The following is a 21,581-nucleotide window of genomic DNA, read 5'->3' as shown; positions in this document are numbered from 1 at the left end:
ATATTTTTCTCTAGGACTGTGACAACGCACATGCGAGAGTACATGTGTCCTGTTGTGTGTCCTCGGGTGCTACGTCCTGTACAACGAGAGCCTACTTAAGTCATTCAAGGTGAGTTGCATGAAATATTCCGTCCTCTGAAGTAGAGAGTTCTTAAAGTACGTTGAGGATAAAACGTGACTTGGCCTAGGTCGCACAAGACAAGATGGCTGAAATGACTTTGCAACACTGAACTAAGTATTCTGAGATATTATTTTATTTTACGTTTTGATTGTTCTGTGATTCTGCCCACGCATTCCGTCTCCTTCTAGGTCAGTGGTAACAACCACGTGACACTCGTTCAAGACTTGAGGTTCACGGAGCGGTGAGGATGACGGCCGCTTACATCGTGAGGTCGCTAACACGACAACCCGAAAATTATATTACAGCAGCAGCGAACTAAGGACTCCGCTGAGTACAATGAGAAATTGTCAGATAATGCCCACTGATCGAGTTTCAGAGCGTACGTACAGAAGCGACGTAATTATAAATTCTTGTCATTATGTCTGCTTTGAGGTGATTGGCGGAGCCCTCTTCACATTCACGGTGATTATGATATCATCATTCTTCATCGCCGTCGTGAACCTCTGAACCAGAAGATTTTTCCACGTCTCGCTCCTGGACGCTGCTCTGTGACGTCGTCTGGCTCGAGACGTCTGAAACGATGAGGCACCAGTGAGCGATGGACTCGGGTGAGTACGGTGATGTATTATTTCGAGGTTGATTAAAAATTATAATGACTTTCGTAGATAGTGTTCTGTGGGAAATTAAAAATTAGTATGTCTCGACGGTAATGTAGTGACTGAGTAAAGCCTGGTCTACGTGGATGGGGTTTCGCGAAGGTACCGATATCGCCAAAATCAAAGAATGTTTGAAACCCCCTACGTACGGTAAGGAATCGAGTTCTTTTATGAGTTTGAAACAGAAAGGAAAAGTTACAGATCATTTGAGAATTGTTGATGGGAAAGATTGGAAAAGGAGAAAATGCAGACAAATGGACACGCACACTTGCGGTATGAGACCAGTTTCTTGCGTCTGTCTTGTTGTAAACATGTACGGCAGTCATCGTGTAGCTGACAGTCGTTTAACTGGTCAAAGCCTTTCTCTTCGTGTACAGACACAGAAATTTTAAAAACTGACTGGTCGTCCTTACTTCATTTCTGTTGGATAAATTTCGTAAGGAAATGCTGTTGGTGTTAGGTGGACCGAGTATTGCGTACGGAGTCTGTATTGATTTGGATTAGCCGTCTGCCATGGACGCGACTGAGTAGGCGTTCTTTACGCGGTGATGGAATTAGACAGAGCTGCTAGAATGTAGTGCTGTATAGAGCAGAGGTTCCCAAAATATGGAGAAACATTTTCAACATCCTTTGCTTGATTGAGGCAGTCATCAGAACGAAGTATCGTTCTGCGTTGTATCCCGAAGGATGGTGATGGGATACAGGAGCGTAGACCAAGAGGAAGTGCGTTGATATTCAAGTCCACTTGTAGCAACACAGTAGAGATATATATTGAATTAAAGCTGCACCAGTTTACAGTATCTCGAGTCAGAAAGCTATGAAGGCGTAATTTATAACAGTTATAATTACTCTTCGCTAATACAAATTGCAGTTTTGTGGACTTTCAGTTTATTCTGTGTATAGTAATATAAAATATCGTCAAATTGAGTACCTGATGTATTTTCCTAATCAATGAAATTCCTCTGTTATGGAAACTGAAGGGTTACAACTGCAAGGAAACCGAAATTTGAGTCTATCGTGAGTCACTGCAGTCTGATTCACATCTCTGGATACTCTTTATACAAAAACACAGTTTAATATTAAGTCTCACCGCTACTAAATCTTCCGAAATAATTCATTCCCTTCCTAAGAGGGTTCATAAATTAACTTTATGTGTGCTCTTTGAAATGAAAAAATAAGCATCATTAACCCCATGAAGCCGTAGGTCGTCTGAATAATATTTAAGAATTCAGTCCGTACCGCGAAGAAAACACAACACTTCACCATTACGAAGAACAACTGGTTAACGCTGTTTAAGGAAATGATCGCTGTTTATTCCGAGAATCATAGTTCGTCTGAATTATATTTAAGAATTCAGTCCGTACCGCGGAGAAAACACAACTCTTCACCATTACGAAGATCAACTGGTTAACGCTGTTTAAGGAAATGATTGCTGTTTATAGTGAGAATCATAGAAGATCCATAAATATAAAAGGCATCATAATTAAAGCACTTGGTACGTACGTTGAAGTAAACTTTCAGAATTGAACTAATTGGTATTTAGCATTTTCTGTTGAAGGCTTAATGTACCGGTTACATAACTTTTTCTTTATCAGTATTACTTCCCCCTACTCGCTTGTAAATAATCTTCTTGAATCTCTTTCCCTAAGTGTTTTCAAGTTCGGATTGTCTTACAGAGTGAGAAACGAAGTATTACGCCTGTCTAAATCATCAAGAAATATTATAGGACTGTTAACTCAGTTGAAGCATCTCTCTCTCTGTCTGTCTGTCTGTCTGTGTTTTTAATAAGTTCCGAAGATTAGGATAGGTTGACACTCAGGTTACAGTAAATTGGTTCATCGATTCTCGACAGATTCTGACGAATTTAGGACCGCGTTCAGGTGTGTGTTGCTCTAAAATCCAGTCGTTCCTCAGCTCGAATATTTGTTGCGCCATTGAACAATGTCTCGAGAATAATAGCAAAACTTGAAGAAGGTCTGTTTGCAGCACATCCTTACACTGAGATTCAGTGTAGGTAGCACCCGTTAATACTTGATTGAACGGTGGTAATTAATCTTGTTAATGGTCCCGAAGAACTCTATTCCTAGAACACAAAGTTAGGTTGATACTGACGGACAGAAATCGAATAATCCCAACCGTAGTTTAATGGCGACTATTCCAATGGGACCAGCCGACTTTTCCAAGACAGAATCAGTACTGACTGTCTTCTGATTGGTCCTCGATGCAATTCGAAAGTATTGATTTCTTTCCATTGAGTTCGTCACAGATGGCTCGTCTTATCTTTGGTTCCGTATTTTTCCGATAGACTGCGTCATTGTGTTTGAACGTCGTGTCCTCGAGTAAATGTGAGGCAATATTTTCGATATATTTTGTAGAAGTTTGACATAGGACACCAATATGTTACCACAAGTTTGACGTGCGCCACGAATTACGCGCCCACCAAACATTGCAATTGATGTACCAGAGATTTATATTCAGTTTCTTTGTGAGGCGATTTATATTAATAAATGACGTACTATCATTCACGTATGTTTATTCCGATTCTTTCGTTACATGATACTTATTTATAGTGAGTTAGATTGGGTCATCGTTAAGCATGAATCTGCTACGTATTTGCGTCAACATCTACACAGCATCAATTTTGGAAGAAATATTTCTTGTGGAAACATTATGTAATTTTAGACGTGTTATGACATTTTACATGCATTTAAGCACTAATTGTGTTATATAGGAATTGTGTGAGCGCTTAATATCGTTATTGATAAGTCGTCGTGGCCGACTTTGCGCATCCTCCACCTCACGACTTTGATGCCTTCGTGCGAATTTCTAAAAATCGATAAGACATAATAGAGTATGAATATCATTAACTTACCTGTGGCATGACGTCCATACAAAATTTCAATAATTTCTGAGCATCCATTCGCTTTTTCCAAAATTCGTGCGCAGGAAACCATTTTGCACTGATGCAGATTACCCCGTTTTGGTTGGTTTGTGTTGGGTTAGGTTAGGTTAGGTTAGTGGGGCAGCTGCGCAGACGTTGTTGCGCAGTGCAGTCATATGACTTGCGCATGTGAGGGCACCTTCAGCTCGTTTTGGTTAATTGTATATTATTAAACACTCAAAAATTCGATTCCGTCACTTTAAAAAGTATATTATATTCTGGACTCCACTTTCATACCTGATTTAATTTTTTTAAAAGGATATTTTATTGGACACATACTTTCAGTAATTGCATGTACACCAATTACTTATCACTTAAATATGATGTTATTGAATATTTCATTGTGGAAGTATATATGTTGTCACACGAAGAATAATTTATTAAAATATTTATTTAATTTTATATTACACTACATGTAATTACTACAGTGCCCCCAGTCATCGTTATAATGAATAAATGTTCTAAAATTACAGAGGTCCAGCTTCTGCAGATACGCGGTGTCTGTATATAATTCACGTGTTACTAACTCGTACAAACGTCTTTACTGAGCACACATGGCATGAAAATGTCCATTCACTGAAGTCGTATGTCTCAATGTGGCGAACCGCACATATTCTTGCATGTTATGTTGGATTGTTGTTTCAATTGTTTCTATTCTCACACGTCACCGAGAAGACATCCTTACACAGATTCAGTGTAGGTGGCACCCGTTAATACGTGATTGAACGGTGGTAATTAATCTTGTTAATGGTCCCGAAGAACTCTATTCCTAGAACACAAATTTGCTTTGATACTGACCGACCGGTATCAAATATTCCCAACCGTAGATTAATGGCGACTATTCCAATGGGACCAGCCGACTGTTCCAAGACAGAATCAGTACTGACTGTCTTCTGATTGGTCCTCGATGCCATTCGAAAGTATTGATTTCTTTCCATTGAGGTCATCACAGATGTCTCGTCTTATCTTTGGTTCCGTATTTTTCCGATAGACTGCGTCCTTGTGTTTGAACGTCGTGTCCTCGAGTATATGTGAGGCAATATTTTCTATATATTTTGTAGAAGTTTGACATAGGAAACCAATATGTTACCACAAGTTTGACGTGCGCCACGAATTCCGCGCCCACCAAACTTTGCAATTGATGTACCAGAAATTTATATTCAGTTTCTTTGTGAGCGATTTATATTAATAAATGACGTAATATCATTCACGTATGTTTATTCCGATTCTTTCGTTACATGATACTTATTTATAGTGAGTTAGATTGGGTCATCGTTACGCATGAATCTGCTACGTATTTGCGTCAACATCTACACTGCATCAATTTTGGAAGAAATATTTCTTGTGGAAACATTATGTAATTTTAGACGTGCTATGATGTATTACGCGAATATAAGCACTAATTGTGTTATATGGGGATTGTGTGAGCGCTTAATATCGTTATTGATAAGTGGTCGTGGCCGACTTTGCGCATCCTCCGCCTCACTACTTTGATGCCTTCGTGCGAATTTCTAAAATCGATAAGACATAATAGAGTATGAATATCATTAACTTACCTGTGGCATGACGTCCATACAAAATTTCAATAATTTCTGAGCATCCATTCGCTTTTCCCAAAATTCGTGCGCAGGAAACCATTTTGCACTGATGCAGATTACCCCGTTTTGATTGGTTTGGGTTGGGTTAGGTTAGGTTAGGTTAGGTTAGGTTAGTGGGGCACCTGCGCAGACGTTGTTGCGCAGTGCAGTCATATGACTTGCGCATGTGAGGGCACCTTGAGCTCGTTATGTTTAATTGTATATGATTAAACACTCAAAAATTCGATTCCGTCACTTTAAAAAGTATATTATATTCTGGGCTTCACTTTCATAGCTGATTTAATTTTTTTAAAAGGATATTTTATTGGACACATAATTTCAGTTTTTGCAAGTACACCAATCACTTATCACTTAAATATGATGTTATTGAATATTTCATTGTGGAAGTATATATGTTGTTACACGAAGAATAATTTATTAAAATATTTATTTAATTTTATATTACACTACATGTAATTACTACAGTGACCCCAGTCATCGTTATAAAGAATAAATGTTCTCAAATTACATAGGTCCAGCTTCTGCAGATAGACGATGTATGTATATGATTTACGTGTTACTAACTCGTACAAACGTCTTTACTGAGCACACATGGCATGGAAATGTCCATTCACTGAAGTCGTATGTCTCAATGTGGCGAACCGCACATATTCTTGCATGTTATGTTGGATTGATGTTTCACTTGTTTCTATTCTCACACGTCACCGAGAAGACATCCTTACACTGAGATTCAGTGTAGGTAGCACCCGTTAATACTTGATTGAACGGTGGTAATTAATCTTGTTAATGGTCCCGAAGAACTCTATTCCTAGAACACAAAGTTACGTTGATACTGACCGACCGGTATCAAATAATCCCAACCGTAGTTTAATGGCGACTATTCCAATGGGACCAGCCGACTGTTCCAAGACAGAATCAGTACTGACTGGCTTCTGATTGGTCGTCGATGCAATTCGAAAGTATTGATTTCTTTCCATTGAGTTCGTCACAGATGGCACGTCTTATCTTTGGTTCCGTATTTTTCCGATAGACTGCGTCCTTGTGTTTGAACGTCGTGTCCTCGAGTATATGTGAGGCAATATTTTCTATATATTTTGTAGAAGTTTGACATAGGAAACCAATATGTTACCACAAGTTTGACGTGCGCCACGAATTCCGCGCCCACCAAACATTGCAATTGATGTACCAGAAATTTATATTCAGTTTCTTTGTGAGCGATTTATATTAATAAATGACGTAATATCATTCACGTATGTTTATTCCGATTTTTCGTTACATGATACTTATTTATAGTGAGTTAGATTGGGTCATCGTTACGCATGAATCTGCTACGTATTTGCGTCAACATCTACACTGCATCAATTTTGGAAGAAATATTTCTTGTGGAAACATTATGTAATTTTAGACGTGCTATGATGTATTACGCGAATATAAGCACTAATTGTGTTATATGGGGATTGTGTGAGCGCTTAATATCGTTATTGATAAGTGGTCGTGGCCGACTTTGCGCATCCTCCACCTCACTACTTTGATGCCTTCGTGCGAATTTCTAAAATCGATAAGACATAATAGAGTATGAATATCATTAACTTACCTGTGGCATGACGTCCATACAAAATTTCAATAATTTCTGAGCATCCATTCGCTTTTCCCAAAATTCGTGCGCAGGAAACCATTTTGCACTGATGCAGATTACCCCGTTTTGATTGGTTTGGGTTGGGTTAGGTTAGGTTAGGTTAGGTTAGTGGGGCACCTGCGCAGACGTTGTTGCGCAGTGCAGTCATATGACTTGCGCATGTGAGGGCACCTTGAGCTCGTTATGTTTAATTGTATATGATTAAACACTCAAAAATTCGATTCCGTCACTTTAAAAAGTATATTATATTCTGGGCTTCACTTTCATAGCTGATTTAATTTTTTTAAAAGGATATTTTATTGGACACATAATTTCAGTTTTTGCAAGTACACCAATCACTTATCACTTAAATATGATGTTATTGAATATTTCATTGTGGAAGTATATATGTTGTTACACGAAGAATAATTTATTAAAATATTTATTTAATTTTATATTACACTACATGTAATTACTACAGTGACCCCAGTCATCGTTATAAAGAATAAATGTTCTCAAAATACATAGGTCCAGCTTCAGAAGATACACGATGTCTGTATATGATTTACGTGTTACTAACTCGTACAAACGTCTTTACTGAGCACACATGGCATGGAAATGTCCATTCACTGAAGTCGTATGTCTCAATGTGGCGAACCGCACATATTCTTGCGTGTTATGTTGGATTGTTGTTTCAATTTTTTCTATTCTCACACGTCACCGAGAAGACATCCCTACACTGAGATTCAGTGTAAGTAGCACCCGTTAATACTTGATTGAACGGTGGTAATTAATCTTGTTAATGTTCCCAAAGAACTCTATTCCTAAAACACAAATTTACGTTGATACTGACCGACCGGTATCAAATAATCCGAACCGTAGTTTAATGGCGACTATTTCAATGGGACCAGCCGACTGTTCCAAGACAGAATCAGTACTGACTGGCTTCTGATTGGTCGTCGATGCAATTTGAAAGTATTGATTTCTTTCCATTGAGTTCGTCACAGATGGCACGTCTTATCTTTGGTTCCGTATTTTTCCGATAGACTGCGTCCTTGTGATTGAACGTCGTGTCCTCGAGTATATGTGAGGCAATATTTTCGATATATTTTGTAGAAGTTTGACATAGGAAACCAATATGTTACCACAAGTTTGACGTGCGCCACGAATTCCGCGCCCACCAAACATTGCAATTGATGTACCAGAAATTTATATTCAGTTTTTTTGTGAGGCGATTTATATTAATAAATAAATATGATGTTATTGAATATTTCATTGTGGAAGTATATATGTTGTCACACGAAGAATAATTTATTAAAATATTTATTTAATTTTATATTACACTACATGTAATTACTACAGTGACCTCAGTCATCGTTATATAGAATAAATTTTCTCAAATTACATAGGTCCAGCTTCTGTTGATGGTCCCATAGAACTCTATTTCTAGAACACAAAGTTACGTTGATACTGACCGACTGAAATCAAATAATTCCAACCGTAGTTTAGTGGCGACTATTCAAATGGGACCAGCCGACTGTTCAAGACAGAATCAGTACTGGCTGACTATGGATTAGTCCTCGATGCCATTCGAAAGTATTGATTTCTTTCCATTTATGCTACTAATAAATAATGCAGTAACTTAAAATGGATCTGGATCTCTGGAGTCCAGCGCACAGACGTGGAGACATGGTGGGCCGTCGGATCTGCGCGTTGGCAGCCTCGCCTCTGAAGATGGCAGACCTCAAGTAAACAAATGGTCAGAGTGCAACAAGGTTTGCTGAAGGGAAATGTTTTAGCATCTATCCGAAACAAGAAATATTAAGTGGCGTTTCTTTGGAATTCCGTACGCCAAACGTCCTGTCGGCGACCTCAAGTTCAAGGTAACGAGAAGTTGATAAGTGGCAACGTAAGTTCTACATTGCGGTGTGTATTTTGTGAAAAGTACATAAATCATTCGCAAAATATCGCCGTGTCCAGAGGAAAAATGCCACCAAAATTACGAAAAAAACCTTAGTACCTGAAATGTCACATCGTACATTGCGTCAAAGTGGCCGCGCGGTCCTTGTAGCCTCTTGGTCGCAGGGACCGTGGGTTCGTATCCCACGCCTTTCTGTGATGTGCTTTCCTTTGTACAGGTAGAGTAGTATCCTGTCTTTTGTAACTCTTTTTAACAAATTTCTGTAAACGTCACGTGTTATTTCGCCTCTTTGTGTAGAGTCTCCTGTCAGAATGTGAAGTGTAATTGTGAGGTAATTTTTCAGAACTCAGATCTCATACTGACAGGAGCAATAATTCATGTACTTGCTGAGTTCGAACTAGTTAGAAGACGATTTTAATATTATCTTCCTATGTATGTAGTGCTGCCTCTTCAATAATATTTACTGTGTTTCTTCATTTTCTAATTCGGGGATGTTGGGTTTACAACTTCATGGTCATTGGTGTGGTACTATCCATTGATAAAATTTTCAGTAGCATAATGCGGTCATGTTCTCCAATGCAGGAAATTGTGATCATTCTTAAATCAAAGGCCAAGGAGTACAAAATATACATTGTGCCCACTTGGAAAATATTTGATATCGTTGCCACTATAAGTAGGAGCCTACAGTTGGAAGATTAATCAAGAGTAATAACAACACCTGCACATGGGAATCCGTAATCAGCCATTTCCAATCATCTCAGAGGTTCAAAACATATTTCCCTAAAATCCATCGTAATGTTTCCATGCCACACCCCCCCCCCCCCCACGTCAATGAAGTGGCCAGTTACAATAAATATTCTTTCAAACACAGTACATGCATGCCTTGTGCATCAATATTATTGAAATGCCACCTTCCTTCCTTTTATTATCTTACAAGTAACATGAGATGCACATAACCTGAGAAATTTTGTGCTATACGTGTAATAATTGTAGACTGAAATCTTCATTCAACAATATTTTCCTTAGCAGTTTGTTTACCAACATTTGCAATTAACCATTATTCTGGTAACAGATTAATGTATTAGAAATTAAAGATAACAAATATGAAAACATGACTCCATTCTTCCACACTTTCACAGTTTGTTGATAATTTGTCAGAAGACGGCATTCTAAAATTTCCATGCAAGAAAGAGCATGTTCATGAACCTAAAAGCAAATATTGTCATCTATGCTACATTGTATGAGCTTCTGACACTGACTTTATATAAACCACAAATTAATAAATAAAGTTTAATCAAAATTCTTAACCCTCTTCCAGCCTAAATACTTGAAAGCACTTTTGTTCGTGGTCTTTGGTATCTTAGACATTCGAATTTTGTTCCTGTCTCCTAGTGAAATATGTTGAAATGGTGACTGTCTTTGCGTTGCCACAGCGTTCTCTTCACTTATTGGTTTCAGTTCCCAGACTGTTCTAACGTAACGTTAAACTTTCGTGTGTGTGAAATGATAGAGGTTTCAGTCTTTTGAATAAGGGTAGGAGATGGATAGAGATTGAAATGTTATAAGCTCTCTGCATAATGTCCTTATATTCTTAGTTGCATTTAACAATTTCACCAGTACATTAGTAAGAAGTGTGATGGCTCCCCCAGTGGTGAATCGTTTTCCGTTTGCTACGTGAGGAATCACATATAACCACTGTAACTGTCTGTAAAGAAATCTAAAATGTCAAGGGATTCTATAATAACTTCATTTAAAATAGTGTCAGGTTTGCCGTAATGCAAAGAATATTTTGATGAAAATGGATTATACAAATGCTTATTACTCTGGTACATTGCAGCCAAAATACAAATTAACGCAGTTCACTTTAGGATGGCAGGAGCATGTGGGTAAGTGTAGATTAGTACTGAGGGAACGCGATAAGACCGCAAAGTTAGGATCGTGGTTATTCAGCTGCTTGGAGGGAGGAAAAGTCAGGCAAAATTTACCGCAGTGAGGAGATGGTCAGATTCCTGGTTCCCAAAAAAAGGAGGCATAATATTGTTTCTTTAAAGTGGTGCTAAAGAGAATATTTTATATTATGTTTCAGTGAACTACAGCACAGTTTACATTTACAACAAACTCATATATGATGGGTACCTGATGTAAAGTTTATGTAATCACAAATATATTTTGTATTCCTGATAACAACCACAATACTTCATGTGGACAAGAAGGCAGAAGGGCTTTAATTACGTTTCAGGTGCTTATAAGTTTACAAACTGTGGAGTGGTATTTCAGGCAGCATTTGGTTCGGCAGTGCCGTGTAGTGTTCGCGGAGGGGCATGTAACTCAGGTGTATTGTTGGTAGATGACAGGACAGTTCGTCAGGGTGCGCATATATTGATCATTGAATATCCCTCATGCTCCGCCGGTGGCGGGATGTGTTCGCTGTTTTTCAGACGTTGCCGTCCCTGCGTGCGAGAAAATGGCGCTGCTCCTCTGCTGTTATTGTTTACTTCGGACGGCGTGATGGTAGGATGCATGCCCAGTCGAGTGCAGCTTTACTCTCTTATATTTCCGATGCTTGCAAGTTTATTTGAACTGATGTTTGTCATCTTTCTCCTGTGTGAAGTACGTAAAGTGGGAAATATTTTGGTTGCACGAAAGGCCGGATTAGTTGCCAGTAGGTAATTAATGTGGTGTAGAGTGCCTTCGTAGTAAGAATTAATACTGGTCTCTCAATGCGGATGTTTATTTCTGTACATGGTTTTGTTTCAGGTAGGCGTGAATGCAAGCATATGGGATACTTCAGCCGTTATGCAGTTTCGAGTCCATCATTACTACGGAGGTAGCAAGACTTTGCTCCGGTAGCTGACATGACCATTGTGCATGATGGACACAATTCATCAGGCGATGCGGTTGGGATGACCCACAGACACGTAGTGGGAGCCTCAGTTTTTGTGACTTGCATGTGGAAATTCAGTAGCTCATTATTTACTGGTACAGTGAGCCTGTTAGAGGCTGTATCACAATTAGTTTGGGTTTAGTATCCTGCCAGTACCAGGAGGCTTCTACAAGTAATGTATTTCTTTGTCATATCATAAACCCAGATTTCCCATTTGCTCTGTCCCTCATACATCAGTTGCTGATTTAGGAAGCAGCTACTGCATTGGCCACTGCTGTGACCATTGAACATTAGGATGTGAGTGTAATTATCTGTACTTATTGTGATTCGCTGTTGCAGTTTTGATGATCCACATGTGGAGATCTCCGCAGTCCATGGGATTCCGTTCAGATTGCAGGACAAGCAAGACAGAGCCACTCACCAGATGGCAGTCACAGGTAAGTTTATCCATTTGAGTAAATTGTTTAATAAAATTCTTTTCTGAATTATAATGCCATTATTGAAAGAAGAAGACCTTTTGTCCTGAAAAGTAGTAAATGTTTTTAATGAAATAAAGAACTTGTCTATTTCTTCTATTGAGACTACAAAGAAACAATGAAGAACGTGATTTTTCTTTGCAGTTTAAGGAACCACATTTTGAGGCTGACCTCCACATAGTTCTATAATTGAGAATGCATGGAGTTTACCTCCATGCTCCCACTGCCTCATGGCATTGCGCTTAGTCACAAGGATAACTTCAGCTGATATAGCGAACCATTAAATGTTTAAAAACCATAATCGGTGTTGGTTTTCTGTAAGTCCAAGTGGTGTTAGAACCCAAAGACCACTGTGAGAACCTGAAATCTCTCTTAAAACCACATTTAGTACGTGAACTTGTTGAAAGCGTCTGCTTCATATCTGGAACAGCCAGTAAGGCCTGTTGTGTAAGTTGGTAGGAGTGTTTGTTGCTGCAGCCATGAAAGAGTTACGACGGTGTTCCTTGTGTGTCACTACACAATGGTGGCGATATCACAGGAAGCTGGTGAGTTCAGTTTTATAAATTTAGATTGTTCAACATTGAAACAATTTATATTACTGATGGTGAAGCTTCCACCTTTGCTTCCAGAAGGCATTATAAAGTGGCATTACTGATGGTGATATGGAAAATAAATCTAATTGATACGGCTACCTCTTGCCCCTTGTCGGTTGAATTCACCTTAGTAGTAGAAGTGCTACAGATGTTGGCTGTGTTGTAGTGGCTTGAAATTTCTTAATCTTTCATTTACGTCCTTTCTCCATGACATCAAAACAGGCGAACCTGAAGGGCATGGACCGACTGGTGTTTACAGACTCCCTCGCTGTCATAATGGGGCACGAGGAGAGGGAGCCCTGTAAGCCGGGACACCTGGCACTTGTTCTTTTCTTGGAGACAGCGATCAACATCCTCGGCTCCAAACCGACGGCAAGCGAACTGTTCGTTAAATATCCACTGAATCAGTGGCAACGGAAGTTGCGTGGGTCTGACGTGACGTGTGTGAGTTGTAGAGTTTGTAGTTGCAGTATTATGACGTGTGGAATAATGGCCCACTTGGCGAATGTTTTAAATTTGTTGGGGGGGAGGAAAGAAAGGCTCCAGTATGAATCTGTGAGCGAGGGAGTTCAGAATTTGTCAAGTCGCTGGTCGTGACCCGTATTTAAAGTTAACTTGTGAATGGGTTTGTAATGAACTTGACAGAATTTGTCTTCTGAAAATGGAAGGTGCTTGTTCATTGGCTAAGGTGGGAGTGTTAACTGCTTGGTGAAGTTAAACTGTGTGTTCTTAGAAGAGTGTGATGTCTTGATTTCTTGAATGTGAATGTATTTTCTCTTTCTAGGAGTAGCAGATTACGAGAAACAGAATGATCCTTCAGATTCTACTGAGCACCACGTGACCCGCGTACTGCCAGCCAGAGAAGCGTTGAAGTACGTGCGGCAACAGTTGGCAGACCGACTTGATGTCAGAAGATTAAACCTGCTGGGACAAAGAAGGAACCTCGTATCCGCAAGAGACTGATATCGGTCTGAACCAGGCATTCGTTGTGTGAGTACATGAGCATTAGAATGTATTTGATGTGGTTGTTGTGTGAGAGAGATGAGTCTGTCCAATTTTATTAGGTACTTTAGATGTTGTGACTGTAAGTGTGAGAGTTGATATGTTGAAAGACGTAAATGTGGTGAGGGATTGGCATTATTGCAGTATCTGTGGTACGCTAGAGGCATTCATGATATTGTTCATAGGATATCAGAATGTGAGGTTTATTTATCCTTTTTAGACGAGGGTGGTGACTATTTGTGATAAGGTTTTGTTACACGTGAGATGTGTGCAGTGCTGAGGAGCCTTTAATGTGGTCTGTTTACTAATTAATAAGTGAGCATTTGCCAGTGTAAGTAATTTAGTTTTGTGCACAGTGAGCGGAGCTGCCGGGATATTTTCTGTGCTTTTGGTTAATTTTGAGAGTTTGCTGTGTTGAGCAAGGGGATCGGTTACAAAAGTCGTAAGTTTGTGGTGTGGTGTTCGTTATGAATTTGGATTTGCTTGCAAAAATGGAGATGACTGTCAGAGGTTCCATTTATTTGAGACTTAACCATAAGTTGAGAGTTGTCAGGTGTCAGTCTCATGGACATGTGATGAGGCTCAGTATTACTTCTGGTATATTCCGTGGTTGCGGGTGGGGTAAGGGGATTTGCATTAGGATCGAGGAGTGGTTTGGTTGGTTGGAACCAAGTATAGAAAGGCAGTGCCACTTATGTGGGTCACAATGTACCAGTGCTGGTGTTGTCAGGATTGTTATTTTATGTCTGTAAAATGGTTGTGAAGAGTTCTTGGCTTACGAAAGACTAATTTGTTAGTGTTGTCAGTCAGATTGTTTATAGGAAGAATGTAGAGATTGTGTTTTTGTGTGTGTGAGAGAGAGACAGGCCGAAGTTATTGACCATTTAGTTTGGTTAAAGATTGTTGACCTGGAAATGAAATGATATATGATGTCTGTTTGGTGTTCGTTGACCACTTTGGCTGCTCCCTCATAAATATATTTTTACATAACCCCTCCTTCCTCTCATCTTGGGCTCCCATATCGCACCCACTAAAACCCTCAGTTATTTTTTTTAGAGGGCAGAAATCAGGAAGGAAATGCATACAATACGAAACCCGTGTCTCCCCTCCTTTCATTTCTAGAACTACTACTGTAAGAATCCGCGCTGAAATGGAAGGGAGAGGACTTTAAGTGGTACAGCTCTTTTGCAGGATTTTTGTTAAAATATTAGAGTGTTTGAGCTGTCTGTGAGTGAAGATTCCTTTGCGTATGATTCTTGGAGGTAGAACGTAGCTTTGTTTGTTGCACGTTTTATTGATCTTGTTATTGGGTAGTCAATCAACATACGATCACGATGTTGAAGGGGTCCCGGGATATTAATAAACATTGTGACCACAATCAGAAATTCTCGTGTAGACACGCTGTCAATTCAGTAATCAGCGTGCACTAAAACTCATCTCGTAAAACTGTTTATTGACGTAATGTCAGATACAAAATATTGTTTTGCAGAATTGCTTTCTTTATTTTGTTGTGTTTCTACTTGTTAAAGTTGTTACATTGAGAGTGCTGCTGCTGGTGTCATGGAGAGATGTTTCCTCAAAGTAAGAAATTTTTGGTGGCTCTCCTTTACTTAGTGGGGAATCCCCACGTCCACAGTACAGAATGTCTAAGTATTTGCGACCGGGTTGGTGGCCCCAGCACCCTGCCAGTTTCTTTGGCACTTACAGTCATCCTTCCATCATGTTATGTGAATTGGGTGTGGAGCGAGAGAGAGAAGGCAGGCAGTTGTCTTCTGGCAAACTGCTGCTTCTGTAATTGCTGGAAATGTGACCATACGAGTAACCAAGACTTTGAATAAAAATCTGCCCCAAGATGTGGGCGTAGGTTTGCGGATTGTTTTAAAAAGGGTAGCAGAAAAATTGAACGTAGTTTAGCGTAATGAATGGCGCGTTGCTTTGGTTAACAAGGAAATGATCATTTGTTTACCGTAGCCGAAACAAATTATTTACGAACACACAGTCACGAAGGTCATATTGAACGGCTTTTCGCGTTTGCTTTACTTCATCGTTTTGTCGTCTGATTTGACTTCGTTTGTCCCCACCATATTCCTACGTGATACGACCATAATTCGTTGCGTTGGATACATTACTGGGCGGGGGAAAAGGGTCCCTTTGTAATTTATGAAAGTGACATTTGACAACTTCCTGAAGCGTAGCCTAGAACGTTTGTACATTGTCCGACAGAATTCGTGTATTTCTACATTGTTTTGAGGTCTTGTTCGTCCTCGTAATCGTTACAAAACAACTCGGCTCAATTTGAATACTAAGAAAAGTGTTAAAACTAGCTACTACGTGTTTGTCCAGGAAGGCACTGATGTTTTGTAGTTGGTAATATTACCAGTTTGTTACGATTCTAGTGAGGCAGTCAGAAAGGGAAAGAATGAGCACGGAAGTTGCATATGGCAGATTAGATGTTTGGAAGAAGATGGCAATAATGATGATGACAGTAATTGCAGTAAACTTGTCTTCGCGATGTGTGTGTTACTTTTTCTTCAGAATCGTCACCTTTACTCATAACGCCTGATGTGATCTGGATATGCCATTCTGGTCGCTGTGGTGTGACAGCAGATAGGTTGCGGTGTTTAAATATCAGTGTTGTAATGCAGTTTGGAATAAGCAGGGTTCCTAATGACGTAGGATGTGGAAAGAGGCAACTCCATTCTGAATGAATCTGGTTTCATGTGGAATGTCACGGCCATTGCACTTTGGAATTTCCTGGAAACTCGGCTATGCTGTCAGAGGAATTTTGCACTTATCTTCATCCAAGATTGCTTCCTTCCACAGAAGAGACTGAGCTACTGTCGCAGTTTAAAATATAAGGTGACATTTTCATTGATCTGTCTTTTACACGAACATTTGTCATTTCAGAGTTGGTGACCGTGAAATAATGACTTTTTGTACAGACTGGATGCAGCGGCTTGTCACCGTTTAGATTCAGCTGTAATGAGTATTGCCCAGGTAAATGTTAGGTGGAGGGAATATGTTGTTTGTGGTAATTCTTACTAATATAGAATATCACAAGTTCTTATCTTATATAAGAATTATTAAGAAATCTGTGAAACCGCCCTCCACTCTCTCCATTTTAATTTTGATTAAACTGATCTTTGCCCGTGGACGTCGTGGTCTCCTACAATTGAACAAAGTTTGAGGTAAGGGATTCCTAATTATAAATATTGTTGTTCATCACATTTAATGTTTTCGTCTGCATTTGTGAATTCGTGTAAGAGAATTAAACTTTTTTAACACAATTTCAAGTAACATTAGATTGACTTCTGTTTGTTAACGGCAACATTTATAATAAAAGAATATTCCAGTAGGCAATTAACTTTTTACAATTTTAAATGAATTAAACGTGTTTCGTGGCCCAGAATCTTAATAAAAATACGTGGATGCTAAGAAGTGGGGTTTGTATTCTGAACAATAATTCTAACGCTTTTCATCTCTTGATACATCGACATTATTAAAGCGTTTTAGGGAACTGAAAGAAATTGTATTCCGGATTTAGAAGAATAAATATTGAAGAATCTCCCTACATCAGCAGATTAAATCTGGGGAATGCTTGCTATTATTGAGTGCAAAGTATTTATGGGTGCAAAACGTGGTCTCTCTCTTTGAGGGAGGAACATAGACTGAGGGCCTCTGAGAACAGAGTGTCGAGGAAGATGTCTGGACCCAAAACGGGAGTGGGACAGATAAGAGAGAAAAATGCTTGACGAACTCCTCACCCGATGTTGTGAGGGCGAGTTGAAAGTTTACAAGGCCTGAAGGGAACACCTCGGCGTAGGTGGGAAGATAACATTAAGACGAATCTTACGAAGATGGGTCTCAATGGAGTGAACTGAATGCAACTGACTCAGGATAGACCCCGGTGGCGGGCTTTTGTGAACACGATGATGTACCCGACAGACATTAAGGTGGCTCATAAATCCTTTGAAAGTGTGACAAAGTTCAAATACTTGGGAACAACAAAAACGATTCAAAATGATGCTCACGACGAAGTTAGGAGGAGACTAAATTCCGGAAATGCTCGCTACATCTCAGTTCAAAATATTTTGTCTTCCCGTCTGATTTCTAAGAACCTGAAGATTAAAATATACAAAACAATAGTCTTGCCTGTTGTGTGGTATGGGTGCGAAACATGGTCTCTCACTCAGAGGGAGGAACACAGATTGCAGGTGTTTGAGAATCGGGTGTTTAGGAGGATATTTGGGCCTAGGAGAGAAGATGATGGGGCATGGAGAAAACTGCACAATGACGAGCTTAAAAATATGTACTCCTCCCCCAATATTGTCAGGGTGATTAAGTCGAGAAGAATGAGATGGTCTGGGCATGTAGCGTGCATGGATGGGACAAGAGGTTTGCACCGGGAAGCCTGAGGGGGAGAGACCTCTGGGGAGACCTAGACGTAGATGGGAGGATAATCTCAGGCGGGATCTATGGGAGATAGGAGTTGAAGGAGACTGGATTTTGTTGGCCCAGGACAGGGTCCGGTGGAGGGCTTTGGTTAGTTCGGTGATGAACCTTCTGGTTCGGTAAGCCATCTAGTTAGTTAATCGGTCAACGACATGACCAGCTTTCTTATTAATTATGATTGTCCCAGTTGGCGCTGCTCGCAACAGTTACCTTCGTTGCAACTAAAGGCACGACATTTTATTTTACATCCATTGTCCTAGCACTGTGCGAGATTATGTCAAGAACTTCTTTACAGTTCGTGTACTGATTAAGTTACAAGTTCACGCTGCAACCTGTAGCAACTAGATATCGTGTCAGTGTTAACTGATTTTCCGTTTATTCATGCAAGTGGAATGGGACATAATGGCCACCCGATATGTAGGACTGTTTGTAGTGGCAGCTTGCTGCAATGGAGTGCGATACTGACCGGGTTAATACGACCCACACAATCGTATGTCCCAGTGACGCATTAAACCACAGAAGACATTGTACACAACCTTGACTTAATCACATTAACGTATAGATGCTTCTGGAGTGTGTGCCCAATAGAATAGCAGTAACTTGGATGTGCTGTTTGAATGGATTTATCTGAAATGACATATGGGAATACCTTCCCCTACAAGCGTTGATGGGTACCTCATTCAGGCGTAAGCTCCCAGTCTATTTGCGCAAACGCAATTATGACAGAAACAATATCTGCTGTGGAAACCTCAAATCTTACAATATAGTTCTGGTTTGAGGGGGTAAGTAGAGGATTACATGACCTACCAAGCTAAGATGTTAGCCAAACCTCGACTGCTAACACTTAATTGTTCATCATGGAAGATAAATTACGATCCAAAAACTGAACTGCCAAAGTTTCAACTCCCCTGACCCCCATCCCGGAGTGGGTTTTGGCCAACACTTTTGAAAAAGTCACGCTTTGCCACTGTGGGAATTCCTTTTCAAAATTTTTTGCTCAGAATATAACTTTTGGTCCAAGCTGGTGCGGCATTACTTTTCTCTCTTTAACTCCCTCTGCATTTATGACCTCCTCCCTCCCCCCCATCTGGACACATCACATCAACTGGATGCTGTATGGACGTAGAATACCACACGGCAAACACATACGTACTGTGGCAAAGTCCGTCATAAATAAATATGAATCTGCCTTCAATGTGTGGATAATGGCAACCCATATCAACATGAGTACCATCAGACATACATGAATGTACAAAAGAAATGTATCTAATCTCGATCTTATGTATACATGGGATATACGGATATCCGCACGTAGGAACCTTGAAACTTCGATATCAGCAGACGTGCGTTATTACACCAAACGCACTGATGATAATGTTTGGCAAGTATTGCCTTACGTCAGTGGTCCCCAACCTTTTTTTTGCCCAAGGGCACATTTGAGAGTTTATGAGATCGTGGCGGGCACCAACCAATTAACAAAGCCAAATTTTCCTTTCTCTGGACAAATAAGATACGGACACCAAATAATACACAAAACAACACGACAAGAAACAAGATACAAGAAACCACGCTATCAAAAATACGTAATTTTATAAGTACAATTATTATTACTCAAGTGGGAAGTTAGTGTGATGTTTGGCGCTGCATTTTATCGGCCAGTTTTTCAAATTTGGGAGAGTAGGATGATGTTGCTGCTCGCAATCGTCAAGATGGGCATTAGTACGTAGAGAACTGTGCTTTGATTTTATAATGTTCATGGTTGAACGGCCTTTATTATTTAGTATAACCTCTTTCCGTATCAACGCGGGCACCGCGTTGGGGACCACTGTTGTACATTATTTCGCCCTCACATCTTCGTCAGTTATCAGAGTGATTATTCTCTTGTAACATTGATGTCACTGTTAGGTCAAGGTCATGACAAAGTCAAGACAAGATCGCCCCAATAGTTTGCCAGATAGAGGTCTTTAAAATTCTCAAGGTCATACGTATTTATGCCAAACGGCAAATACCTGATTGACCATACTCATGTCAAAATGAGGTCACGTATAGGTCAAGGAAGCCACGACAAATTCGGCCCAATAGTTTCGTAGATACTGGTCTTAAAAAATCTCAAGGTTATATCTTCTCACCAATATTTCTGCTAGCCAGCCACCCTAGGGCCACACCCTTTACCCCAGGGCCACTACCCCAGTCGCACCCCTTCCCAGGGCTATCCCCTTCTTTGGGCCAACCCTCATGGTCACCCCTACACATGATCGCCCCCCCGGGACCATCCCCTCAGGATCCCTGCAGCATCACCATATCCCAGGAACCACAGGATCTCCTAGGACCCCAGGATTCCCTGGACACTGCCCTCTAGGATCACGGCAGGATCCCCGAAGACAATCACCTCTAGGATCCCCTATAACCCCCTCCAGGATTCCTCGGATTTACCAGGACTCCCCATGACCATCCTAGTATTCCCCACAGATTTCCTAGGATCCCCACCAAGGATTCCCTACCCAGATCTAGCAGAATCTGCCACCAAACATTTCCAACAGAATTTCCCACGATCGCAACCCATGATTCCCAGGATATTCCCCTGGATTCACCACATAATATTACCCACGATCCTGCAGGATTCCCCACCAAAAATCCCCATATTATCCCACATAGGATCCACAACCAGAATTCAAAACGCGCGCCCTAACCCCCGCGCCCTAACCCCCGCGCCCTAACCCCCGCGCCCTAACCCCCCGCGCCCTAACCCCCGCGCCCTAACCCCCGCGCCCTAACCCCCGCGCCCTAACCCCCGCGCCCTAACCCCCGCGCCCTAACCCCCGCGCCCTAACCCCCGCGCCCTAACCCCCGCGCCCTAACCCCCGCGCCCTAACCCCCGCGCCCTAACCCCCGCGCCCTAACCCCCGCGCCCTAACCCCCGCGCCCTAACCCCCGCGCCCTAACCCCCGCGCCCTAACCCCCGCGCCCTAACCCCCCGCGCCCTAACCCCCCGCGCCCTAACCCCCCCGCGCCCCACGAAGGGAGGTGGAGGCCCAGGCCGTTTCTTGAGCGAGCAGAGGCGCGGACCCGGCTCCGGACAATGGCCCGGGCGCCGGGTTCCAACGAACCACCCGAGTCGGACGAGTCCAACTCGTTGGCTTTGCGCTCGCACGCTACGCAAAACAGGACCTCGTGGGCGAGGCGAGTCGTTCAACTCTTTCGACTAACCGACCTGGCAACAGATCTTGTCTAGGGGATATAGCAGGAACATAGTAAGATTAGGTATAATGAGAGGACCACTCAAAATTCGAAAATAGTACCAGCAACGAAAGCGCGGTAATTG

General features: G+C 41.0%; 1 protein-coding gene across 1 annotated transcript in view; it reads left to right on the top strand.

Annotated features, from left to right (window-relative positions):
• The window catches only part of LOC147870662 (transcription-associated protein 1-like), a 49,604-nt gene extending 34,863 nt beyond the window's left edge, over window positions 1-14,741 (top strand). Inside the window, exons 12-17 of the mRNA XM_087342219.1 lie at window positions 15-729; window positions 8,341-11,518; window positions 11,610-12,173; window positions 12,672-12,757; window positions 13,028-13,249; window positions 13,590-14,741. Coding sequence (XP_087198345.1) covers window positions 12,161-12,173; window positions 12,672-12,757; window positions 13,028-13,249; window positions 13,590-13,595 — 327 coding nt within the window. The 5' untranslated portion in view covers window positions 15-729; window positions 8,341-11,518; window positions 11,610-12,160 and the 3' untranslated portion in view covers window positions 13,596-14,741. The remainder of the gene's footprint in view (window positions 1-14; window positions 730-8,340; window positions 11,519-11,609; window positions 12,174-12,671; window positions 12,758-13,027; window positions 13,250-13,589) is intronic.
• The last annotated feature ends 6,840 nt before the right edge of the window (window positions 14,742-21,581 follow it).

The sequence above is a fragment of the Zootermopsis nevadensis genome, unplaced genomic scaffold (genome assembly GCF_977971745.1).
Source record: "Zootermopsis nevadensis isolate Lab colony 2312 unplaced genomic scaffold, Znev_1.0 Znev_ptg000230l, whole genome shotgun sequence".
Classification (NCBI taxonomy): Eukaryota; Metazoa; Arthropoda; class Insecta; order Blattodea; family Termopsidae; genus Zootermopsis; species Zootermopsis nevadensis.
Note: the sequence above shows the minus strand (reverse complement) of the source record. Positions and strands in the feature narration are given on the sequence as shown.